General features: G+C 39.1%; 1 protein-coding gene across 2 annotated transcripts in view; it reads left to right on the top strand.

The window, feature by feature from the left end:
- The window catches only part of TRIM44 (tripartite motif containing 44), a 142,831-nt gene that overhangs the window by 20,312 nt on the left and 108,429 nt on the right, over positions 1–14,090 (top strand). For both annotated transcript variants that reach the window (XM_008580301.1, XM_008580302.1), the window contains exon 2: positions 6,980–7,057. In XM_008580301.1, the coding sequence (XP_008578523.1) occupies positions 6,980–7,057 (78 nt within the window). The remainder of the gene's footprint in view (positions 1–6,979; positions 7,058–14,090) is intronic.

Genomic DNA, 14,090 nt, shown 5'->3' with positions numbered 1-14,090 from the left:
GGTTGCGATCCGTTGCCGGACACGGAAAAAGAAAAAAAAAAAAAAAAAAAAATTTCACTCTGGAGAATGGGCTGAGGGTAACAAGACCGAGAACAACAGTATTGCTGCTCGTACTAGGTTGGGAGTAGTAGAGATGGTGAAGAATATAGCATATATTTTAGAATTAGTTCTAAAACCACTTGCTGATGATTTCTTCAGACTTGAGAATGATTTGGGGTATGTATGAGCAACTAAAAGTGGTTGCCTAGCATAGGAAAGATTTGGAATTGGAAAATAAAGTAATGTGAAGAAGATGGTAAAGATTTTCATACATGGGGTGGTGATACTAAAATTTAATTTTATTTCCTTTTGGCAAAACTGTGCTTTCTGATTTGATTCCTTAGGAGGACTTCTTCTGTATTCCATCTTTTAGTTCTTTTCCACTGTTTCTCCCAAACAAGGCCTTTTTGTAAAAATGATAGAAAGTTCAATTGGTATTTTTTTTAAAGCATGGTATCAACACAGGCCAGTAGGATAGGAATTAAAAGAAAAACACAGGAAAAAACAGACAGCCAGTATTCTTTCTGAACTCAGCATCTTCTGATTCTTTGTAATATAGAATTCAATATTTAGGAGCCAGTTAAGGATATTTATGTGATTTACATTTACATTTCTGCTGACACATGACTTTTCTTTTGGTACCCAGCTGGTTATTGGCATTAGCCTAGACTGACTCCCATAAAAGTGCAGAGACTGGTTATCAAGAAATACTTCTTCCTGTTCTGATGCACTTTTACCTATGATATTTCACCTTTGTTTCTGCCCCTTACCCAGTTTTAAAGGATGTTTACATTAGAATGAATTGCATTATTTCTGTTTTGGGATAGATCGATGGATATGTGTATATCAGGTATTCTGTCTTTTGAAGAAAGACATCCCAACTTCCCTGGTGTTTGAAAACAAGGAAACTTAGAGATAGAAAACTTTCAATTAGTGTTGCTTCTAGGGGTAGCAACTTCAAGTGTCTGCAGGGACCAAAAAAGTAGTGTAGAAAAGAGAAACAAGCCAAGGGAACTGGCAAACATGAGAGCTTGCTTTGCCTAAAGGAGGTTGCTGCTCCTCAGCTTCAGCTAGTTTCTGCTACATGGGAGTGGAAGCCCAGTACAATCATATCCTTTGGATTTTCAAAGGAACCTAGAAATCTTTATTGTTACATCCTATCGCCCGATTTTTAAATACTGGCAACTAATTTAAAATTCCCAGTAGATATGTGGGACAACACTCTAAAAGCCAAAGAAAATAGTTCTGTAGGTGGCAGGCTGGGAATTTGTAGCTTCTAATCTGGTCTGTCTTCTTCATTTACAGATGGAGAAACAGAAACCCAGACATGTAAAATGACTTTCCCAAGCTCACACAGCAGTTAGTGGCAGAACTAGGAATATAACTTGGGTTTCCTTTCTCTTTGTGCCAAGCTCTTTGTACTTGAAAAGTTAGGCTTTTTTTGGAATCTGAGGAAAACCCTTTCCCTAGAATAGTGCCTGTATAGCCCAGATTTTGCATACAGTTTTGGGGATTTCAGATCCCCTGAAATCTATACATGAACACCAGATAAAGAACCCTCTCACACCTGCTAGTTCATATGTTTGCACTATAAAAGGTCAGGCCCTAGTATTTACACATAGGCAAATTCATGGGAAGAAGCACTGGAAGCAGGAGCCCTGGGTCCTCCCTTTCTACCTCTCTCCTTTCCTGTCTCCCTCCCTCCCTCCCTGCCTGCCTTTTTTTTTTTTTTAACTAAATCTGAATTATGCAGCTAATAGGAATACATTTAAGTAAGTCTAAAATGCTCCTATCATTACCCCCAATACTAGTTCCAGCAATAATTGGTTTTGTAGTCTTTTACATATATATATTTCACCCATAGGAAATAATAGTTTTGTGTTGTTTTTTTTTTAAAAAGATGACCGGTAAGGGGATCTTAACCCTTGACTTGGTGTTGTCAGCACCACGCTCACCCAGTGAGCAACCGGCCATCCCTATATAGGATCCGAACCCGGGGCCTTGGTGTTGTCAGCACCACACTCTCCCGAGTGAGCCACGGGGCTGGCCCTAGTTTTGTGTTTTAAGAAAATAAATTGTACTTATTATATGTACCATTTTGCAAGGTTTTTTTTTATTCAGCATTATGTCTTCCCCTGAATCCAGGTACATGCAGATTTACTTCATTCTTTTTGTTTGCTGTGTCATATTCCATGGTATTGTAATTCCACACTTTATTTAGCCACCCACTGTTGATGAATGCTTAGTAGGGTGTTTACAGTTTTTCAGTATTTAAAACAATACTGCAGTAACTATTTTTGTGCATGGTTCCTTGACTCATGTGCTAGTATTTCTCAAGGGTAAAGGAAAAGTGGACTTGCTAGGCGTGTGATTTCAGAGTAGCATTATCATTTTACACTTCTATCAGCAACATGTGCAAGTCCCCAATTTCCCCAAAGCCCCTTAATGCTTGTGATTCCAGATTTAAATTTTTTTTCAGTCTGAGGGGTAAGAAATGATGTCTTAATTACAAGTAAATTTGAGCATCTTTTGATATGTTTATTAGCCATTTCACATTTCTGTTATGTTTGTATCCTTTGGGATTTCTTTTTGGCTTTATTTGGTTTTGTCTTACTGATTTATAGGAATTGCTTACTTTTTAAAAAATGTATTCTTTATATCAATGTCTTTCACTGTATAAAGTCTTTTTCATTCAGATCTTTCTGATCCTGGTTTTGCCATTGACTATGATTTGGGGGACATTGTTTGACTTCCACAAAGCCATTTTTCTCCATCGTGAATTGAGAATACACTACTTCTTGTTTATTGTGTTATTGTGAAATGCCAGTGAAAGAGTGTTTGAGCTTTGTGATTTTTGGATTCCTCATTCGATTTCCACTAGCCATTTTTCTCAGCTGAAAAGTGAGAATACACTACATTTTAGGGTTATTAGAAAATGCCAGTGAAAGAGTCTGTGAAAATTCTTTAAAGAATACCTTCAAATGTAAGGCATTTTATCCTTAGTTTGGTTTTATTATGACTCACCCTTAAGAGCTGGCTTTTGTGAAGTGTCCCACACCTCTACAGATTGATCGAATTCTGAGGGGTGGGCGTCACAACATAGCACTTGTCTCTTTATTCTACACTCTCTTGGGGTAGGAAAGAAGTACATAAACAGAACATGCTCACTTTGAACTCCTGTGTTCTTGGAATGCATTGGGTGGGATCGAGGTGGAAAAGTGCAAATATCAGGAGATTGCCATTTCTGCTCTAGTCACAGTGTTTGCCCCAAGGATTGACATAGTAGAATCTGGTCATTTATGGAGCCAAATGTCTAGAAGGTCAGAATTAGCCTTCCTTTTGTTACAATTCTGGCCCACCTCTCAATTAGAACACAGGTTTCAGAGGCAGCTATTCTGTTCCACTAGTTTCGGGACATATGAGGGTACAGTCTCCTGTTCTGGTTACCTTTTGACTAATGACTGCCCTCAGAGAACAGATAATTAACAGAAACACGATACCACTGTACTCAGATACAACCCTTAGATTCGGACAGCTCTGTGCCCCTAGCCTACACCCCATGCTTTTAAGGCCTCTCCTTTGGCCGTGCCTGTCTCCTTCTAGAGCGCTCTCCAAGTACCCAGGACCCAAGAATTACCTGACAAAATGTCCTGCCTGCTTCCAGTGCCTGCAGAGTCTCTTCCTGAGTCCGTCTGCCTGAAGTTGGATCAAGCCATTGGACCTCACCCCTGATACGTGTATCTGTAGGTCCCAGGTGTGGCCAAGCAGGGGGTGACTGAGAGGAGTGTTCTCAGAGATTGTACATACTAGCTTGAACAACTGTGCAGTAGGCTTCTTGGGGTGCAGGAAGAGACTGGGGTGTGGGAAAAGCAAGAGAGGGGTTGGATTTGAGGCTGGGGTCCTCCATTTGGATTCTTGCCATAGATCTGCACCTGTCAGGGTCAGGTCTACCCAGAGGAATCTGTCCTTCTGACCCACTGCTTATTTTATGCATTTAAAAAAGAGCCATTGGGGAAAGTTTTCTTCACTCATATAGAGGCTGAGTATAGCAGGCTCAATATAGAGACCAATTAGTCTTTGATAATAATTCTCAGAGAGTGGGGTAATGGCGTGGAATGGGTGAATTTCCTGAAGGGAGGCTCTCTTTAGATGCCTCTCCTCTGTCTTTCTCCTGGGTAGGCAGTGCTGCTGATGCTTTATGAAAAAGGAAGAATTTTGCTGACACACTGCATTTTTATGAAAGAAAGCTGAGGGTCCCCTTATCTCTCCACAGAGGGCACATCTGCCTGCAAACAGGCTGTCTGCTTCTTAGGGATTCCTTCGTTATACTGTTTCTTTTTTGAAGGTTTTAAGGCACAGTTTGGTGCATTCCTTTCTGTTCTCTAAAGCCAGAGGAAAGTTATAATACATCAGGGCTCTTGCTGAAGAGCTTAAAATGGGCGTTGGCAGCTGGGATGGTGGGGAAAGAGAGCTTTCCAGGGGCAAGTGACCTGCTTGTTCAGCCAGTGAGAAGTAGGTTAGAGGAATGATATCACCAGACAGGGTTTATTGTCTGACCATCTTGTAAAAGCAGGATTGTGTCTGGCAACTTAACCCTTTTTAGGTACTTGGGGTCTCACCCACTCCCTTCTATGTGATCTCTAGATTCCTTTTCCCTACTGTCTGCGTGAGACCATAGATATTAAAGATTCTTTAACTCTCCTCTAAGAAATTAGGGGAGTTGTAAACCATTATTTTAGAAAATGGAAATTATTAAAATTTAGAACCACAGCTAGAATGGAAATGTGATCTAAGCTGTGTTTGGAGAGCACATCTAAAGTGGATACTGTTTATGGTCATATTATGTCAGACTTTTACTGTGTAGACTTGGAGGGAAGGGAAAGTTAGAGGGAAAGAAGATTTGTCCTTTAGTGTGTTTTAACAGGATCTTATCAGGTATTTCCTGCTTTGGAGGAATTGAAATTGGTTCTGCAAATTTGGAAAATATCACTGATCCTGAGGCCAGTTTTGAGTAAGAGGTATTTGTAGTGTTTATTCTTGTACTTCTTTATTGTCTCTTCCCCCATAAAAATGACGGTCATTTTACTTCTTTATGCTTCCTTTTCCTCACTGGTAAAATGAGTGGTCCTACCCTATCCCATAGTTTTTGAGATAAGAAAATAAACGAATTCATGTGATTTTAGATTGTCTACGCACATGTAGTGTATTATTATTAGGGCATTCGTGTTTTAAGATTGTATGTTCATTCACTCATTCGACCAGTTGGCTTTTTATAGTAAGGTTGGGCCCAAGAGATACAGAGATATAAAAGATGTAGTTCTTACCTTTACGAACTTAAAACATCATGAGGGAGACAGATAGTAATAATAAAACTGTCTCATACTTGTATTCTGTTTACCATGTGCCAGGCCCTGTTCTAAGCACCTTGACATGTATTATTTAACTCATTTAATCTTGCTACAACCCTGTGAAAAATAGGTACTGTTATTAACTCCATTTTACAGATAAAGAAATTGAGACACGGAGAGGCCAAGTGATGTGCTTAAGGTCACACAGCACAGTTAGAGAGTTGGGATTTGAATCCAGGCAATAGGGCTCTAGAGTTTGAGCTCTAAATCTGTGTTGACCATTATTTGTATAGTAATTGCTAGCCACATGTGGCTTTGAGTCACTTGAAATGTAACTAGGCCAAATTGAATTGTGTAAAATACACACTAGCTTTCAAAGACCTAGTATGAAAAAATATATAAAATATGTCATGTTGAAATTACATGTTGCAATGATATTTTGGATATTCTGAGTTAAGTAGAATATATTAAGATTAATTTCATTTTTTTGTGGCTACTAGAAAACTTAAAATTACATATATGGCTTGCATTTGAGGCTCGCATTACATTTCTGTTGGACTTTGCTACTTTAAATCATTACACTGCAATACTAATACTACTACTAATAATAGCAGGTGACATTTTTGAGCACTTACTGTGTACCTCATACTATGCTAATACCTTTACAAACACTATTTCAATTAAGCCTCAAAATAGCCTTGTTTAGGGTCGAGCCCGTGGCGCACTCGGGAGAGTGTGGCGCTGGGAGCGCAGTAGCGCTCCCACTGCGCGTTCGGATCCTATATAGGGATGACCGGTGTGCTCACAGCGCTCACTGGCTGAGTGCGGTGCGGCCGGTCTCAAAAAGGACAAAAAAAAAAAAATAGCCTTGTTTATTATCCTCAGTTTATAAAAGAGGGACAGGGTTTTGAGAAATTTGGTAATTTGCCTGGGATTAGTCAAATAGTTTATGACAGACCCCAAATTTGAAACCTTATATGTCTGATTCAAAAATCTGTGCTCTTAACTAGTACACTGTAATACCATTTCCATTTGAATCTCAGGCTATTTTGTTTTTATTTTTATAAGAATATTTAATATTGCATACTTCTGTATCTGACACATAATTTTCAAAATACAAATCACCAGTCCATAAAATAGACATCCTGGATAGAAATCTCTTTTGCAGAGCCTCAGCCCTCAGTGAATACCAGCACAGTTGAGCCTGAGATGAAGCAGTGAGTCAGCCTGTACAAATTGCATTTAATTTTCATTCCAATAGTTCTCTCACATCACTGGGCAATTTATGTCTCGACACTCTTTGTCCATAGAGAAGGGGAAGAGGGGCAATGCAGCTCTCCTTAGTAGTTCAATACAAATTGCATTTAATTTTCATTCCAATAGTTCTCTCACATCACTGGGCAATTTATGTCTCAACACTCTTTGTCCATAGAGAAGGGGAAGAGGGGCAATGCAGCTCTCCTTAGTAGTTCAGCTCTCTTGGCTGATAAGAAGAAAAAATTGCTTTCCTTTCATTGTCCTCTGAAATGCTGTTTGTGTTTGAGAGAGCAATAAAGTGCTGTCCAGTGACCTCTGACTTTTCTTTCTTCTAGAGCAAAGATTCAGGCGGACTGAAGGCGGCTATGATTGAGTTGGTGGAAAGGTTAAAGTTCAAGAGCTCAGACCCTAAAGTAAGTATTGTTTTAGAGTTGATTGGGTATTGGTACTCCAAGCGTTTTATTCTCCTTGAGCTAAATTTGAGGGGTGTTAATGATCATCTGTCTGAACATTACATTAAGATCTAATTAAACCTGCCCATCAAAAACAGTGTTCTCATATGCCTGGAGATAAGTCATTTATTTTTCCCCTTCTCTGTTTTATGACTTACAACATATAATCATTAACTGTTTTCCCTGAACTGCAGACAAGTGCATTTTTAATCTTCCTTTACTGTGCCTTTGAGACTTCTGTCCTTTGTGTCTATTAAATGTAGCCAAAGGCATCTGGGGTACTGATCAGCTTAATGCTGGGGACTAGAACAGGACCCAGACCCATCCAGTTGGTGTTCAGCACTAGCATCTTGTCTCTCCCCCACTTACATAGGTCAGCTGCCACTGAGAGTGCTTTTGTCTTCATGACCTGGAGTCTGGTCTGGAAATGGTTTAAGCATTCCAGCTTTTTTTTGCAAGATGTTGGAGGGTTGATATTCTGGGAGACACTATACCATGGTGGGAGTGGACTGGGAACTGAATATGCTGGAGTGATTATGACTAACACAGACTCCCTTCTTCCTACCCACACACTTACTGTGGCACTACCTGGTATTGGGGCCAGCTGGCTCTGCGTGAGACTCAAAGCCTCCCATGATTAAATAGGAAAAGGAGTGTGATTTTATTTGACTTCTTATGTCTCCTTTTTTTGTTGTTGTTTTTTGAAGTTCTTCAAAAGGGGAGTAGGACTAGCATTTTTTTGAGCACCTACTGAGAGCCAAGCATTGGCTAGGAGCATTACATTATTGTGGTAAAATATACATAACAAAATTTTAACCCTTTTTAAGTGTACGTTAAATACATTCAGTGGCATTACATACGTTCTTATTATTGTGCAGCCATCACCAACATTCATCTCTAGAACTTTTTCATTATCCCAAACTGAAACCCTGTACTCATTAACTCCTCATTTCTTCTCCCCTCCTTACATACTTTTGATTATTGCGACAACCTTATAAAGTAGCTTATTATTTCTATTTTATTGAGAAGGACACTGAGGCTTAGAGAGGTAGAATTATTTGCCCCAAATCTAGTATTTAGAGGTGGAATCAAACTCTGACTCCAGTGCCTGTACTCTTTACGTCATGCTGCAAACCAAGTGCTGGGTTTTATCTCCTTTCTACTGTATAATCACACTGTGCTTCAGTTTTCTAAGCTAAAACTCTACATGAGGCAGAGCCACAGACAGAGTGACAGCCTCTTCAAAAGGTAACTGCAGCCACTAGTCTACAAAATAATTTTCTTTTCACATGGCATTGAAATTATTGGGGCATTGGTAATATCTCTTGTCTCCTGGTGTCATTAGGGTTCCAGGGGTAGAGAGTATCTTGATAGATAGAAAAAAATTTTGTCAACTTTTTTAGCTCAAAGTAGGAGGACCCCTGGTATAAGTAGTTTTTCTTTTAGTGAAGATGAACCAATTAATTATTAAAAGGTTACTGAAAGCTTTTCTTACTAAGTTTCTGGGGCAGCAGCTATGCTGAGGGAGACAAGTGTATTTTCTTTTTCTGCCATACCCACATGCTTGTAATCAGCAGGGCAGTGAAGAAGGAAAGGATGTGTACAGATCACATCCAGTGGACTCTGTGTATGATGATAAGCCAGGTAAAGCGCACTGAGATCCTTTAGAATGCATGTAGTGCTTTTGATGGGAAACTTGCTGGAAGTGAAATAACTGAGTCTCAAGGTTTTCTCATGATACATCCTAAGCTAAAGGATATTTATAGGGACCTGACTTGATCTTGGGTATGTGTGTACACACTCACCTCTCTTTTACTTTCTTTTTATCTTGCCCTGGATCATTTACCACCAACCTATTTTATTTTCAAGCCCCTTCTTAGTCTACATGCATGTGCTGTATATACTTGGAGACAGCTTGAAGAAGGGTGAACATAATTGCAGAATGACTACCAGGTCAGAAAGGGGGGTGAAAAACGGGCCACTTAAATATAATTTCTGTAACAAAGAATGTTTTCCTGGAAATAAATTGGTGTCTTGGTTCCAAGAGAACCCTTAAATTTTTGGTCTGTTCTGTTTTCCCACAGTACCCCCACCATCCCCTTTTTGAGTTGGCCTATTTAAGAAATCCAGAATTTCTCAGGCTTTATGGCCTGTCGTTTCCTGGCATAGCAGCTTTACATAGAGGCACTGATTGAGTCATGGAGGACTGAGCACTATCTCTGCCTCACTTCCTCTAAAATTCCCTAAAGCACCACAAAGCTTGATTAGTCCAGACACTGAAGTCTCCTGGGGACTGAGTTAATTTTTACCTCTGAGTCTTGTCAGAGAACAATGAAAGATGCCTAGATTAATCATTTTTCACATTTATAAAATAATACATGCTTATGAATAAAAAATACAGATATTCATAAAGGAAAAGTAAAATGAATTTCCCTCAAACAAACCGTTATAAAGTTTGGTATGTAACCTTCTAGACATTTTTCCATGGGTAAATACAGTTTTAAAATTTTTCACAAAAATTTTACTATACCTATGGTTTTATAATTGCTTTTTTCATTACACAGAATATACTAGACATTCTTCTGTGTCAATAATATAGACTTCATTTTTCTTAATGAGATGCTTCATTTTATCCAAAACATTTGTTAGACACCTTTCTTCTAGGCCAGAGGTTCTTAAACTTTAGCATCCATGGAAATCACTTGGAGGACTTATTAAAATACAGAATTCTGAGCCCATCCCCAGAGTTTTTGATTCAGTTGCTCTGGGGTGGGGAGTTTTCATCTCTATCAAGTTCCCAGGTGATGCTGATGTTGTTGGTCTGGGGACCACACTTTGAGAACCACTATGCTGGACCTTGGCTGTTTTCCTTCACACTTGTTTTGATTTTTTTCACTTCTTTCAGCAAATAGTCAGAAGAGCCCCTGGAAATAAGTCCATGTGATTTTAACTTTGGGGAAAAAAATGAAGTATGAAACAAATAAATTGAGCAGAGATAGCAAAGGAGTAGGGGAAGGGAAAGGGAGGTGAATTGGGAAGTCAGCTCAGTCTGCCTAAGAGGACAGGATTGGTTTAAACAATATTTCCAAGAGAGAAATAGTAACTAAAAAAAGGAAAAAGAATCCTAGTTAGGATTTAGGAGGATGATCAAAGTCCATGCCATAGTTCAGGAGTAGGTTGAGTTCCAAAACCAGAGGAACACTAAGAGACATCAAATCTCAGGCACTAAGGGTGAGCCTGAGGACAGGAATCAAAGCCAGTGATGATTGAGAAATAAGGCACAGGACCAGGTGAAGTATGTGCATACATGTTGCTGTGGTGAGCCCTGCTTTAAAGGTTGCATAACTCTAGGCATCTAAACCCCCCTGTATCATGAAACAAGATTACTATTAATAACAAACAAGCGTTAGTATGTAAAAAAGGATTAGTAAGAAATAGTCTTTTAAATAATAAGCTGTCCTAATGTGTTTGCTGTGAATCAGTTTGCAAACTTTTTTTTTCCAGACAAACTTCTCAAGAATCTCCTTTACACAAAGCAGGGTTTTTGTCTGTAGATTTCTTACATTTATGCTAGGCTTTAGGGAAATTAAAAGATGTAGTCAATCAGGAGTGCGTATGTGTGTGTGTGTGTCTCTGTCTGTACCTGGATTTTTAAGAAATTAAAACCTTTCTGAATTCTTTATCTTTACAGCTTTCCTTTGTAGTGACTATACAGTTATCTTTTATAGTTTACACGAGGAATCCAAGGTTTGGAAAAACATGGATTCCTTCTCCTCCTTTTCCTCTACCCAGTCCTCCAAAAACATTGAACCAAAAGATAGCATGGTAAACACAATCAAATGAGCCTCTTATTATGCGGTTAATGACAGCCACTTTCTCTATTATGTATTGATTGTTTTTCTTTCCCTCTAAGATGCACTCCTCATTGTTTCCTATAACTGGTGTGCTTGAAGCAAACAGTTAAAAACACAGTGTAGTGTCTCAAATTCATACTAATCTTATAAGAAGTTACTCTCAAAAAAGAAGTGTCTTAAAGCTTGAGCCAGGTGCCTCACATTATTTTCTAACCAGAGTAGGATTAAACACAGAATCTGGTCATACCAAGACTGCCTAAAACATAGCAGGTTTTTTTCCTTGTTTTCTCCAACTTCTAGAGGTGTTCTTACTGAAGTGTGAAACCAAAAAATTGTCTAGCAACATGAAATTAGTTAAATAGATCTGAGAATGGTTTTCTTATTTTATTATTTTTATTCAGCATTTATATAGCATTTTATAATTACAAAAGAACTTTACAGTCAGTTTTCATAGCCGATATCATTGGCATGGAACATAGCCAAGTCCTTCACTTCTCTGTGCTAATCAGACTCTTGTCAAAAATTATAGATTTTGCATGTGAAAACAGTAATGAGTATAAGCAAAACTTAATTTGAATTCTTCTTGTTAGTGTCCTGTTATTCACAAGGGTCAAACCAGACCTCATCCTGGTCCTTGCCCTGCTCCAAGACAGAAGCATTCCCTGGGGCAGTGTTTATTCATCCAGCTGAAGTGGAGAGTTGAGATGCCTCAGCTGTCAAGTTGCTACATATGAAAGTGTTTCTTTGGTTGAGGGGTTATTGGAATTACTTTTCACAGAACAGTTGTAAGTGGGAATCTTGGAGTACATGAGTTATGTTTATTTTATCGCTGTATCCTCAACGCTTATTAGCATGAAGCCTGGTGCATAGTAATAGAGATGCATTATCTATTACTATAACCCTGTGAAAGTGTTTGTCCTGTTCTATGGATGAGCAGTCTGAGACTTAGAGCGGTTAATTAGCTTACTAGTATGTGATAGAACTAGTACTTAAACTTCAAATTTGTCTTACTCCAGGTTCTTCACCTTTATACTGTTGTTGAATCCATACATGAGTAGACATACATACATATATATAGCCCATTGTCCCTAGCAATGTGACCCTTCTCTGATTATTTTTCCCTCACTTTTTTTTTTTTTTAAACCTCCCTTTACTGGGATCCTACAGCTACAGTTCCCCGCACTCCACAGTACCAGGACTGGAGAGAGGCCATTTCTGACAGAAAATGTGGAAATGGCTCCTTTACCATCTCCCAGAGTATTTAGCCCTGGCTAAAATGAAGAATTGAGACAAGCACTTCAACAGTTTGACCTAATTGATGGAGGATACCAATTGGGAATAATACCTGTGGTTTCTCAGGCCTGCTTTAAGCTCTGAAGCAAGGAAACCACCTAGAAGCAAATGTGGCCCATTTTTATCCTCTGTAGACGCTTGGGCGGCAGAAAGGAGAAACAAGCTCCTTTCCTCCTTCACCTTTCTCTTGCCTTTTATCAAAACAAAACAACTTTCCCCTCTCCCCTTCTGCCCAGTTATAAAAGTAATACGTATTTTCTATAGAAAAATGTGGAAAATACAAACAAGTATAAAGAAGAAGAAAACTGCCCATTCTTCTGCTACTGCAGTAGTTTATAAACTTTGAGTACTTTTTTGTGTGTGTGCAGATTCTTGAACCCCACCCAGAGCATCTAATTCAGTAGTTCTGAGATCTGCTTTTTAAATATGCAACCTGGATGATTCTCCTGTACATGATCAATGACCATACTCTGAAAGACACCTATGAGAAAACTAGATAATATTATGGTGCTTTGCCTTTTGGGTAGAAAAGATATTTATTTTATACATACACACACGCACCCATGCACACAGTTTTGTATCCTGCTTTTTTTTTTTTAACCTAACATCAACCCTTATAAATGCATCCATTTTTATCATTTGAATCTACTTCCATCTTTGAACCCCAATTTAGAAAACTAGAAGCCCGAAGGCTAATCTGCCATTACTGCCATATGGAAATTTTACCTAATAAGGTGTTCTGTTTTCTTCTTAATGACCCAAGCAAATTCTCTGAACTTTGTTTTGTTTTTGAGGCAGGTATCGCAGTCACAGTCTAAGATTGTTCACGTACAGTAGAAACTGAGGTAATGTAAAATTGGATACCTACTCCTGCATCCAGCCCAAACCACCCTTTTCACGGCATCTACCTCCCCACTAGTCAGTGTATCTTACATAAGGTGACAGAATAGGGCTCAGTAGGAAACCTGAAGCCATTTGTTCTAATCTCTCCAGTTTACATATGAGGAAACTGGTAAGGTTTTCACCATGTCAGGTATAACAGAGCTGAAGCAGGTTAACAGCGTTTAGAGCTACAGCTCTATAGTTTTCTCAATAAAGACATTGCCAACAGGCCAGGCTTAGGCTTGTCTTCTCGCATTAAACGAATGACCTGAAAGTCCAAAAGTTGATGCAAGGATTGGAAGGTTTATACAGATTACTGGTACTCAGCTAAATGTCTAACCAAGCAAACAAACAAAGAGAAAAGAGGAGCAGTGGGGTCCAGTTTAGCCTAGTCCTAATCGGCGGGGCCAACCTATTCCATTAACAGCAATTGATAAAAGCAGTTCTCCCCACTGTTTTCAGCATAAAGAAGAAAAGTATCGACTGGATTTAAATCTGAAAAACAAAGCATAGCCTGGAGCCCTCCAGGGTGCACCTATACAGAAGTGGGTACAATCCAACCAAACAGAAGAAGGCTCAGAAAATCAGAGAAAGGTAAAGAGAATAAAGCATTGCCTTGTCAGAATTTAGGCTGGGGACTCCAGGAGAGATCTACCAGCAGCAGAGACATGGGAACAAAATAGTCCTAGTGGCCACTTGCCTTTTGCAGCTAGAGTCCTCTCTGGTGCCCAGAGCTTTCCAATTTTTTGCCAATGATTAAATTAGGCTCTTGGATTCCAAAGTCATAGAAATGAATGAACAATGTACCCAACAGTAAAGCAAACAACACTTTGTTAAAAGAAGAGATAGACTTATGCATAACAGGGGTAGCAATAGTAAAGCTAGCCCCCTGAGGGGAGCTGTTCAGAGTCTTTTATAGGGAAAGGAGTTAAGGGGTGGCAGGCCAGCATCACTGGAGGTGGTTC

Source organism: Galeopterus variegatus, unplaced genomic scaffold, assembly GCF_000696425.1.
Source record: "Galeopterus variegatus unplaced genomic scaffold, G_variegatus-3.0.2 Scaffold2063, whole genome shotgun sequence".
NCBI lineage: Eukaryota > Metazoa > Chordata > Mammalia > Dermoptera > Cynocephalidae > Galeopterus > Galeopterus variegatus.
Note: the sequence above shows the minus strand (reverse complement) of the source record. Positions and strands in the feature narration are given on the sequence as shown.